The 12605-nt window shown below is 53.9% G+C and overlaps 1 protein-coding gene across 2 annotated transcripts in view; it reads right to left on the reverse strand.

Annotated features, from left to right (window-relative positions):
* Window positions 1–6555: 6555 nt before the first annotated feature.
* Window positions 6556–12605, reverse strand: part of DBNL (drebrin like) — a 35209-nt gene continuing 29159 nt past the window's right edge. For both annotated transcript variants that reach the window (XM_034761699.1, XM_034761698.1), the window contains 3 exons: window positions 12098–12225; window positions 9704–9809; window positions 6556–8238 (listed from right to left, as the gene is read on the reverse strand). In XM_034761699.1, coding sequence (XP_034617590.1) covers window positions 8099–8238; window positions 9704–9809; window positions 12098–12225 — 374 coding nt within the window. In that variant the 3' untranslated portion in view covers window positions 6556–8098. The remainder of the gene's footprint in view (window positions 8239–9703; window positions 9810–12097; window positions 12226–12605) is intronic.

A 12605-nucleotide genomic window follows, 5' to 3' on the forward strand; every position in this document is an offset into this window, starting at 1 on the left:
GGGGTGTCAAGGAGAGAGATGTATGGGGGCAGCAGGGACATGTGAGGGTCGGCAGGGAGAGGAGGGGGCTGCAGGGATACGTGACATGGCAGCAGGAAGAGCAGGGGGCACTGGAGCTATGTGAGGGGGTGGCAGGAAGTGGAGGGGGTGGCAGGAATGCGTGAGGGGCGGCAGGGAGAGGAGGGGCGGTGGGGATACATGGGGGGTGGCAGGGAGAGGATGGGGCAGCAGGGAGAGCAGGGGTGGTAGGGATACGTGAGGGACGGCAGGAAGAGGAGGGGGCACTGGACGTATGTGAGGAGCGACAGGGCCGGGGCCAGGCTGGGCGGCAGCGTGGGCAGACAGGGAGCTGAACAGTAACAGAGATTAGGCAAGGTTATGACAGTTTGGGACGAGGAAAGCCAGATTGAAAATCCCGGCTAGGGTTACCGTGGGGGCGGAGAACACTCAGTAATAATGCTGCTGGATAAAGCTGCTCCAAGCCCCAAGTTCATCCCAGGGCAGGAGATTTGGGGCCAGAAATCTCTGGTGGGTGGTTTGGGGATGCTGCGGAGGGATGTGGGGGGGCCCAGGGGAGGCTGCAGTCTCCAGCAGCAGAGCCACTAGCCATTGGTCAGAAAGACACCGGGCTGGGGGTTGCCTGGCTGGGCAGGTTCTGCCTGCAATGATACAGTGGCCACGGCTGCAACAAGCTGTGTCTGGCCTCAGCTCCTGCCCGGTGTGGCTCGCCGGGAGGGGAAGCAGAGAGACAGAGGCAGGTGGAGCCAGGCTGCCAGCTCCCTCCCCGCTCGGGAGAATCCCCCCAGGCTTTCCAGATGTTTGAACCCCTGCAGGGGGGGAGGGGGATGCCCTGCCCCCGCCGGATTATGCCATTTCATCCCTTTAAGAGGATTGGGGCCGTGCGGGCACCGGCCAGCCCTGCAGCAGCACGAGCTGCCAGCTGCATTGGCTGGAAGGGATCGCCTGGTTGAGGGGGGCCCCCCTCCCTGTGGGGGAGGCCAAGCCAGGCAGCCCAGGCGCCCCCACATGCACCCTGAAGGCATGGGGGGCGGTCCCCTGTCAGGGCCACGGGGTGCAGGCTGCAGGGTCAGCAGCAGCCTGAGAAGCACTAAGGGGGGGTGCAGGTGCAGAGGCCTCTGCAGGTCGAGAGCCTGAGCCATCGCAGCTGCCCTGCGGCCCCTTTGTGCCAGGAGACAGCAGGAGGCGCAAACAGCCTCCCCTGGGCAGGCAGAGCCCAGCCCACCAGCTCCACACTGCTGCTCCAGCAGCCCTGGGCACAGGGGGTGGAGCAGAGGGGGACAGGAGGAAGGGCCGGGAGGGGGCATGGCCAGGGCAGACTCTATGCCCCTGCAAAGCCCCACAGAGCCTGTTGAGGCGGAGCCGAACCATCCTACCCAGCACTGGAGTCAGTAGTGGGCCCCGCAGGCCCGGCCTAGGAGGGGGGCACACTGCCACCCCTTTGTCTTAGCACAGATCCTACCCGAGTTCCTGAGACCCCTCCCCTTGGGCTGTGTGGGGTCTTGGGGAGCTGCGTAACCCCAGTGCACTGATTGCCCTGTTCTCAGGGCGGCTGGGAGCCGGGCCCCTGCCCTGCCACGTGCCCCTGGGGATAAACGGGGGGGGGGGGCGTTGGCCTCCGGGGCTAAGGCCTGGACACTTATAGCAGCACTGCACTCCCTGTAATGAAAGGGGGAGGAGGGGCTGGGCAGAGCCAGCTGAGCCTAGCCCCGGCACTGCTATTCACCTAATGGCCTCTCTGCGGCTGGCTGAGGGTCCCCGGGGAAGGGCTTCCCAGGCTGGGGTGGAGGAAATGAAATGGAGGGCCAGGCCGCAATCCGATTATCCATCTTGCTCTCTCGCTCGCTCTCCCTGCAGCGTCTGCCTGACCCCGTTAACTCGATCCCACGCCAGCTGCTGCCACCCCCACATACCAGCTCGCAGGGACTGACCCACTCCCGCCTGGGCATCCTTGGCTGAGTCTAGCTGAAAGGCCCGGGGGGCCAACGGCTTCCAATCCTGCCTACGGACCCACAGGCGGGAGCATGGGGGGAGCAAGGCCATGCTGGGGCCTAGCACAGGGCAAGGGGCAGCAGAGTGACTGCAATGGGGTGGGGGGGGGGAGAAGAGAAATGAATACATGAGCAATTGCCCAGCCCCATTTCCCCTCCTCCCTGGGTGGTGGATCTGAAACCCCCCAACCCTCTGGCAATCTGGGGCCATAACGAGGCTCTGGGTTGAGGGCAGGGGGTCCTGTCATGCCAGGATAATGGCATTTCTTGGTGCATCCCTGGGGAAGGGACTGGGAGGGGTGATGAAGAGCATGAGCCCCACTGGGGTCTGTGGCACAGATGTCAAGCCAGCATCTCTGCCCCATTCAGCCCACTTCCTGCTACCACATCCCTTGACCCTGCTCTCACCCACACAGGAGCCCACCCAGTGTTATCCCCAGTGATGGAAACTGAGGCACTAGGTGGGGTTGTGACTCGCCGGGTCAGGGGGTGAGCCGGGGCAGAGCTGGGAGTGGAAGCTGGGCAGAGTCCAGAGCTGGGTATAGGTCAGAGGCTGCTCTTGGCAATGTGTCCAGGCAACATTTTCTCTCCCTGCTTGTTGGCTTCAGAGTTTTCTCTTTGTCCCTCTGCCCCGTCTCTCCTGGCAGTTCACAAGGGCCCCACTGCCCCGGCTGACAGGTGTTGCTGCCAGGGGCAGGAAGCCACAGCAGCACCTACGGTGAGGGATCCAGCCTGGGCTGCCTGCTCAGCGGCCCTGGGAGTAGGTGCAGTAGCCACCTCGCGATGCCGCAGCCACGTAGCAGGTGCCGTAGTGGAGATGCTGATGGAGAGACGGTGTGGGCTGTCTTGATCACTTGATCCCAGATAGGAACACAGATCCATCCACCTAGATAGTATAAGGGCCAGAAGGGGGTATCCTGGACCTCCACCCGGTCCTCCTGCATCCCACCAGCCACAGAACCCCACCCAGTGATCCCCACTGAACCTATAACGCCTGGTGGCGCCAGAGCAGAGCTCTTCGAAAGACACAGCCAACCCCCCGTGTAAAGACCAGGCCGATGCCTTCTGTCATGGACTCACTGGCATTTCTATTCTCTCCCTGTGGCCATGGACCTAGCCTACCGCCAGCACTTATTTTGCTCCCAATATAGTTTTAAAAACATTATTTGCATTGCCTTCCCCCCTGGGAGTTACCAGCCATGAGTGGCCCAGGGACCACCCAGCCAGTGTCCTGACCACAGCTCATCGGATGCCTCAGAGGAAAGTGCAAGAAACGCCAGAATAGCATAGGATAATCTGTCCCCCATGTCGGTCTCATCCTGATCCCTGCTAGAAATTAGTTGAAGCACTGAAGTATGAAAATGGAATCCCCCCCAGCCCCCATGACAAGGTTCCTCACCTCAGGCAGTAACTGTAACTCTCTGAGATGGGTCTCCCTGGGGGTGCTCCATTTCAGGGCCCATGCGCCTCTCGAGCCCTGGCTGGGAGATCTTCCATTAGCAGTGTCCATTCAGGGAAGACAGGGCTGCGCAGGCCACCCGCTCAGGTCCTTCTGCAGCCGGATATCCCATGAAGAACAGTCCAAAGCAGGGGGGAAGCAGGGTGGGGAGGGGAGCACCCAGAGCAGGACACATCTTGAAATGACTGCCCAGCATGAGAAACCTCCTCTTCGAGAGGGGTTCGAGGGGTGGCCTCTTTAGCCGCCCTCGTCTGCTGTTTTTCAAGTCTCCTCGTGCTGGGGGGGGGGGGGAGTGGTAGAGGGGACTGCACAACCCTATAGCCTCTCTGCAATGGGGCCAGAGGTCTGACAAATGGCTGGTGCTCTGCAGCCCAAGGATCTCAGTCTGGCCCTTGGACCGGGGGGGGGGGGAAGGGTGTCATATAGAAGGAGCTCCCTTCCCCAGGAACTCAGAGCTGCTCTCACCATCCCTGTTGTGTAGGAGGATCCTTGTCAAAGTAATGGGCTCCTGCACTGATATAGAGGAGATTGATTGGAGGAGGGTGGGGAAGGAGGAGGAGACATTCAATGAAGGGGGAGTGGAGGGTTCCCAGGAGAAAAAGGCAGAGAATCCTACGGCACCAAGAAGCAATGGTAATTTGGAAGCTGGGGTCTCGGCGCTCAGACTCGTTCAGTATCCATAAGCAGTGAGGAGTCTGGCTTTTCTAAGACTGACAAGCCCCTAGAGCAGGGGAATTCCTGCGGTACCCATGCAGCAGCTCAGGGGGCAGTACTGTCGATCTGGAGTGCGGCAGTGCTGAGGCCAAAGGTGTGTGGTGCTTCGATTTGCCTGGTCCCAAAGCTGTCGAGCGAAAAGGCACCAATGGCAAGTCTGACGTAGACAACGCCGTTCTAGACGAGTGTATGTGCTGGGCCTGCTGGAGCCATGCTTCTCCAGAGCGCTCCAGAATCTCCCAGCTCTGCTGCTACCGGAGGAAGAAGTGTCTTGTGCCACCACAAGAGGTCCCGACCCAAGAGGTCAACCCCGTAGCAGGAGTTGGGGCCTTTTGAAAGCCAGTTCCTGGTGGTGGGAGACCAAACTCCTTTTCTCCGCAGCCTTTCCCTTCTTACGGGAGACCTGAGCCAAAGTCGAAGGGGTGCTGGATCTATCCAGAGACAGAGGTACGAGGGGATCTCTTGACACAATTCCAAAGCAGGTGCAAGGGAATTCTCCATCATCCTCTCACGACTATCTAATTCTATAGTAAAAACAACTAACATGAACCCGCAGTCCTTTGCCTTCAGTGCATCGCATGAGGCTGTACAGAGCGCATGCGCAGGCCCCATGGACACTGCTAACAGAAAGTCTCCAATCGAGGACTTGAGGCCCATATGCCCCTGGTGCACCCACAGGAACACTACTCAAAGAACTTCTTGAGTTAGCATTAATTCTACCTGTTCTCGTTAGCCATATAAATGTCCAGTCTCTTACCAGCTAAATTCCTGACCTCAATAACATCCTGTGGCAGTGAGTTCCACAGCCTAATCATGCAGCTTGAAAATGTATTTCCTCTTACTAGTTTTGAATTTTCCACCTTTCAGTTTAATTGACTGTCCCATGTTCTTGTGCTACCCCTGCCAGCCACAGCTTGTTCACAGGTGGCTTCAGCTTCTCATATGACTTGGGTTATGCATTTAATAACTGCTCATTTATGTTCATTGCAATCCATTTCCCCTTTTTTCCATTTGTTTAGTTAGATGTAGTTTATTATTGGTGCTTTCCCAGGATGATTTTTTAACAAAACAAACCTTCTTGCAGGATTACGCAATTGTGGTCTTCTGAGCAACTAGCCAAGTATTTTTTTTAATTCCCAATTCTTGTTCAACTTTGTTGTTCAAACATTTTCCTTTCAATTGATTTTGCTCAAAAGTTGTTTTCGGCTTTGGGAAATTGGCCGTTTTAAAGCACCCAGCGTGTGTGTATGTGTGTGGGGGGGGCCTGTATGCACGCACACACACACACACACACACACACACACACACACACCCATGCATTGTGAAGCAACTTGGCATATTATGTATGTACCAACCCTGACTTGCAGCCACATAACCACAGAAATGAAAAGTTAAGCCAACAGACCTCTCTGAAACCTCTGACCTCCCTTTTGGTAGCCATTTCGTTCCCTTTTACACTGCTCACCCTGTCCTCAGCTTTTCATGACCTCCATCCACAGCAGCCTTTCCCTTCCTCGGATTAACTCCCTCCATCCCACAATCGCCTCCACTTTGCTTCCTTTGCCACTTCTCCCATTGCACCACCTGTCCCATTGAAGCACCATTCATCTCCACCCTAGCCTGCAGAGCAGCTTTTGTCTCATCTCATTCCCCCAACCCCTGGAGTAAAGATGCCAATCTTGATGTCTTGTTCATGGAGAAACTGAGGCACAGAGCAGGGGAGTGACTTGCCTGAGTTCACCCAGCGGGCTAACTGCAGAGCCAGGAATAGGACACAGGTCTGCTGAGTCCCAGTGCAGTGCAGTGCTCTATCCCCCTAGGCCACACTGCTGCTGAATCACTTCTTTCCATCAGTCTTCCCCACAGAAGATGTTGGGGAGACACCTTTCCCCAGAGCTAGTCTATGCAGGTAAGAGACATACTGGACAAGAGCAAGGTGCTACAATAGGCCCAGGTGGTCACATCATTATAGTTTTTGTCAGGAATCTCTGAGAGCCTGAGAATCAAGCAGCTGGCAATCTAAGCGGGCACAAATGCATGAACCCACTGCTGGAGATGCTCTATGGAGTCCAGCCTAAACAGCAGGGGCTGAGGCAGACAGCGCAAACGTTTCCAAGGATGGGCCAAGCCCAGGAGGCTACGTGACAAGAGTAAGGCATTTCATATGGCCACAAGCTCTTGTTTAAGATTCAAACTGTTGATTAAACACCACAGGCTGTGCCTGCCCCAAGCCCCTATCCAAATGCAAAGCCTCCACTGTCCAGCCGGAGGTTTTGACCAGAACAGAAGGTAGGGTGCAATCGAAGCCCCAAAAACTGATGAGCCCCGTAACCACCAACTCTAAAGTTCAGTGACACACCCAGTGACCGGCTGCAGCCATCACCACAGAAAAGCCCTTTATTGTTTCCATCAGCACTCCAAAGGGAAAAGATGAGAGAGTCCACACAGACACAAGCCCACGAGGCTGGTGAGGCAGGATGAGCAGATGGGAAGGAATGCAACACACGGCTTTCGGCACCCACACGGCACAGAAACGGCTTGGAGTAGTTCTCACTGCAGCTGGAGAGTCCTGGGGTGGGAGGCGTCGGGGCTGGAGCAGCCAGGACATTCTCTCTGCAGCTGCAGGGAGAGGGAGCAGCTGGCAAGGGGGCAAGTCAGGGCTGGGGAATAAGGATTCCAGCATCTTTCGAACCATGTTTGTTTGTTAAAGCAACATAAGGGAGGAAAACTTGTAGTAGGAAAGAGGGAGGGTAGGAATAGCTGAGTTAGGATTCCCATTGTTTCAGGGCACAGTGATCGTTACTGGATTATATATAAGGCAGGGAACACTGTGAATAAGGAGGTGGGGTTCATTACAAATCCCTAGGTTTGCCTTGCTCAATTTCCCAGAAGAGTCTCCTTTGAGGAAAAGACAACTTTGCGTACTTTAAGAAATCTACACCACCCCCGAGTTCCCATGGCTAACAGAAAGTGTTACTATGCACCCATTGCTAGTCCCCGGTGAGGAAAACCCTCTGGGAGAGGCTGAGAGGACTTATTGGTAAATGAAATATTGGTCCAATGCATGCATGATAAATATCCTTACCCAAGTTCTATAACTGACCACTGCTCTAAAGGAATTGTGCAAGATGCTGCAACAGCATGACATGCAGCTGCACAGCTCCTTAGCGTTCAGTTGCACAGGGATTCATCCTTTTCATTCCCTCCTCGAAAGTAGAGGAAGCGAAATGCAAACCTCACTGCAGTACAATGGGCAGCTTGCGAGCTGAAGCCCCAGAGACAGCAGGAAATGCAAAAATCAGGATTCTATGAGCAACGGTAACTTGACCTCAGGACACCTGTGCAGCCGCACTGGCTAGACTGTAGGACGTATAATTTAATAGCACATGCGCAGGGAGATGGTGTTGCTAATAGAAGGCTGACTTGGGCATTGCCCGACTGCTTGGTGTCGGTCTTTGCAGCATTAACCCTGCAGTGACAGATCCACGCTGGTTACTGAGCCATACGGAATGCTAAATCGGAGCCCGTCTGATTACCATTCCCTCGCGGATCTGGCTGAGGGTCTCTTTTCCCCCATGAGAGACACCTGTTCTGAAGTGGGGGGCTTGTTTCCTGAATGCCTGGTAGGGAGCAGTCATCTGTCCCTCCCCCTTAAAAGGTTTCAGCTGTCGAGTGAAACATGTAGGTAAGTTATGCAAATGGCCACGGCTCATTTCAGACCTTCACCAAGAAGTGTCAGCTAAGCTGGAGGGGAAGAGGGCAACAGAGCACCGTTGGGTTCTGCCCTGGGACCAGGGGAGCAAGGCGATGGCACGTCACACCTTAAAAGCCACACAATTTAAACGTTGAAGAATCAGATTTCATCAAGCCACTTTTAGGGGTAACTGCTCCCCATCCTCCTTCCCCCGGAGGCTGCTTATTCTATCAATTCCACGTAGTTGGCAGGGAACATGCCGAAGTGGCCGTCTGGGCCGTAGCCCCGCCACCAGCCCTCATCGATCATCTCGATGTTGGTGATGATGTTCTCAGGATCAAAGGAGATCTCAGTGTCATCGGCTGGAATGAGATAGAGCAGGGGAAGGTCAGAAGCTAGCTGATGTCACACAAGCTATTGAGGAAAAGACAGGGACATATGGTCACAACTGAAAGCTCTCCATCCCTAAACCCCTTCGCTGCCTAAGGTTGCTCTTTCCCTTTAAAGGCATTTTTGGTGCCCTGCACAAAATCTGTCTGCGGGAAACACTGTTATTCATATTATTGTAACTCCTAGGAGCCCTAGTCCTGGAGCAGGACCTCAACGTGCTAGGCGCTGTGCAGACAACAATAACACAGTCCCTGCCCCAAAGAGCTGACAATCGAACGATAAGACAAGAAACAGATGGCGACTGATGGGGAGCACAAGGAAACAATGAGACAATGTGGCCAACAGAGGTCTTAGCAGACCAGCAGCTTTAACCATTGTCAAGTATTCTGCAGGCATAACAGCAAAGCAGAATTTTAAGGAGGGATTTAAAGGTGGATGAGGGAGTTTTGCTTGTGTTTATGGGGAGCTTCTCCCAACCTGAGGGGCAGCGTAGAAGAAGGCACAAACAGGGCTTGTTTGAAAATGTAACCAGTGGGCGATGGAGGCTGGGATCACGGGCCGATCGGAGGTGGGAGCCAATCTTTCAATACTGAATAAGAGACGCTAGGTCAGGTGTGGATAGGTCGTGAGGGGCCTTGAAAGTTTTACGAAACGCGTCAGAGGTTTTGTTTGGAATCCGCTATCAAAACGCAGACTCGCTGTGGACTCGTTTTCCCTGCTCTTGCTACGTTATCTAGGATTGCTTTCCGTGGTCAATGAATCTAGAGGCTCCATATCTGTGGAGCTGCCATGATTGCATGGTGATCTGTATTAGGGATTGGGGTAAAATTTTCAAAAGCACCTGACTCACTTAGGAGCCTTTAGGTGCTTTCCTCTTTGTTATGGTGCCAGCCTGACAGTCGCTTTTCAGAGCAGAACCATATCTTAAGGGTAGCAGAAAATGACGGGTTAGATCATCAAAATGTCGTAAGTTCATTGACTTCCCCTAAGCTAATAGGGTTTATACAAGGTGAGAATCTGGCCCGGCGTGCTTGGAGACAGAGGGAAAAGAGCCAGAGGAGAGAGCCCGGGAAGGTCAGAGGGGTAGGGAGTCCAGGAAGTGGAAGGGATGGCATCAAATACTGCATCGTTTTTGGATCCAGGCTGCATGAAAGACGCTGTTGCACAGCAAAGCTGCATTGCACTCACAGCTGTGTATGGCGACTGATCGCCAAAGGAAGTTACTTCGCTGCACTGCTGTTCTTTGACGTATGCCGGGCTCCATCACCCGTCTGGATCTGCATCACTGCCCAGGAGCCGGGGGGGACTTTCCCGGGCTACCCCTGAATGCAGGGGAGTGCGTGCACACTTAGAGGCACTGGGGTGGGAACGTGTGTGACACTGAAACCACAGGGCTGTCAATTCCCAAGATTACAGAGAAATAAAGGAGCCACGTACCAGCCTGATAGTCGTACAGCGCTCGGGCACATAACCCTTTCCCCTCCAAGTCCGGCCTTTGCTGGTACTCAACAGCACACTCATATTTGGCATCTTCAAGCTGTTCCTTTGAAGGCAAACGGAAATAGACAGTGTTAAATGTGAACGAGTTTGCATTTGCTGTTGGAGTGCCATGGGAAGCCCAGCTGTCAAGACCTGCATCAATGTGGAGCAACCTAGCTCTTTCCCACCACTCCAAACAAAGCAAACAACCCAGTGCCACGCATAGATCCTTTACTCGGCACTTTCCACGAGCCTCTCTCATCCATGAGAGGAATGTTGGTAGCAGTCTGTTTGCGAACTGCAGTCCTGTTATAATGACGGTGTTACGGGGACACAGACCAGATCACCCCCATGCGAACACACATCCCTGTAACAGCGTGAACAGAACACATACAAACAATCAAATATTGGTCTCTGTCCCCAACAGAAGAACAAGAGGGTTCTCCGCGGGCAGATTTTCTTTCACCTCCCCAAAGGGCAGCATTGGAACTGACTGCCCAATGACCAACCTGACAACAACAGAAAGGCACTGATGGCTATGCTTGTTGGACCACAGCCGCTTTATCTCATCCTGACACAAATCAGAGAAGCAGCATGACCCAGGGGCCTGGGATGTTAGAGACCTGGCTCCAACAGACTCCGAGCATGACCCTGGACAAGTCACTTGTCACAGAATTATAGAAATGCAGGGCTGGAAGGGACCCTGAGTCTCTCCCCAGGCCTGGACAACGTGGATCATAGCACTGCCCTACCTCACGGGGTGTTGTCAGGATAGATAAATCCAGTAGCGATTGTGAGGTGCTGAGATACTACCCCATGGGAGGGTATAGAAGTACCCTGGATAGATCAAACTAGGTTACACTGAATTACAAAATCTGTAAAAACCTCAACAAAATATGGACCAGATGCCAAAAATAATGCAGAAATCATAAAAATGCCAGCTATGGAAAAATCCGCTTGATGTTTCTAAATGAGCACTAGTGCCAAATGGCAAAGGAGATGACCCTTGCAGTTTAAAGGGCAGTATCAGAAGCATGGACATTTGAACTGTGCAAAGAGGGATTGCAACACAAGAAAAAGGAAGTTTGATCTGGGCTGATACTGCCCAAGAGAGGAGAGCACTCTAGCTTCACACACTAAGCTTGTGCAACTATTCTATGCAACGTTTACCAACCTACCGTATGCAACTATAGGTTGATGCTTTAAACTGAAACATTCACACTATGTGGGTGGAAAAGATACCACAAATTAGGAATCATCTGCTGCTAAACCCAAGCCTGGAAAGAATTTAACCCCAATCAACAGAAAATAAATCTTTATAAATGACTCCACCCAGAAAAGCTTAGAAACAAATAACAAAACCTTTAAGAAGTGACTTTGTATCTCTACAGGCCAGAAGGTACCTGATTTGCAAATCACAGACCAGAGAATGTCACCGAGAGATTCCTGGCTGAGCTTTAAGAGTGTTAAGAAAAAGGGATTTATTCCTGATTGAACGATCAGAAGTGATGGAGAATCCACCACATTCCTGGGTGGGTTGTTACTCCCACTATTACAACATTTCTGCCATATTTCCAGTTATTTGTCTGAAGTTTTAACTCCCATCCCTGGGATCTTGCTAGGCTTTACCTTTGTCTGCTAGGTTATAGAGTTCTCTACTGACAGATCTCTTCCCCCTGTCAACGTTCCCTCCAATTTTTCCCATCCATGTGCGGAATGCATTTTGCTATGTGCACCAATATGGAGGTGATGTGTGGTGGGGGTGGGGCCAAGGGGTTCGGACTGTGGGAGGGGACTCAGGGCTGCGGTGCAGGAGGTGAGGGCTCTGGCTGGAGGTGCAGGCTCTGAGGTGGGGCCAGGGATGAGGGGTTCAGGGTATGGGAGAGGGCTCAGGGCTGGGGGAGAGGTGGTAGTGAGGGCTCCAGCTGGAGATGTGGGCTCTGGGGTGGGGGTGGGGATGAGGAGTCTGGGCTGTAAGCTGCCCCAGAGCGGCAGCAGGCAGAAAGGACTCCCTCCAGCTCTCTCTCCCCGCAGCAGTAGCTCTGGGGCTAGGAGAGAGGGGCCCCTCCCTGCTGCTGGGGGGGCAGGAGAGGCATCTCTCCTTGCTATGCCACAGACCTGGGGCTGGGGGGGGGCGGGCGGGAGAGGCATCTCTCCTTGCTGTGCCGCAGCCCCGGGGCTCGGGGAGTTAGGTGTGTGGCCCTTGGTGGTCTCCTGCACGGCCGCGCAGGCACACACCTTAGAGGGAACTTAGCCGCCTATAGGTACTTCTAGGCCGTAATCTAGTCATCTCAATCTTCTTGGTGTTAAACAGATTGAGCCAAACAGCCCTGTTTCCGTAACGAAACCCACCTGAGTGGGGGGCTCTTCGTAGACAGCTGACTCATCAGGGGGTTCCTCGTACAGCGCGTCCTCTTCCACTTGCGGCTGGGACACCGGGGGGACTGGACTGTACCTGGTGTCCTGCACAGCAGCGTCACCTAGAAAGAAACCCAGAATACCTTGCGGTCTCAATCCCCTCGCACACTGGTCCCTCCCTCCCTCCCGTCAGAGCCACGTGCCGGACAGCTTTCTGAACCAAGCTCTGACCCGTAGACAGAGGCTAAGGAGGTACCAGATCATGATCAGAAGTGGGTATGCAGAAGGGGGGACCTGGAGGAAATGATCAGTGCATCAGGGTTGACAGCCTACAGCTCCTTCCATCCCTCTGAGTATCGAAGAGAGAGGTTGAGCTGGCTAACACTTATTTCCTACAGAAAATAGCTCCCCCCTCAATGGAAAATGTTGCCAAAAAATCCATTTGTCAAAATTTTCCAGTTTTCATCCCCCACTGTCCCCCCCAAAATTGTAAGGGGCTAGA

Source organism: Trachemys scripta, chromosome 2 (genome assembly GCF_013100865.1).
Source record: "Trachemys scripta elegans isolate TJP31775 chromosome 2, CAS_Tse_1.0, whole genome shotgun sequence".
In the NCBI taxonomy this organism is placed as follows: Eukaryota; Metazoa; Chordata; order Testudines; family Emydidae; genus Trachemys; species Trachemys scripta.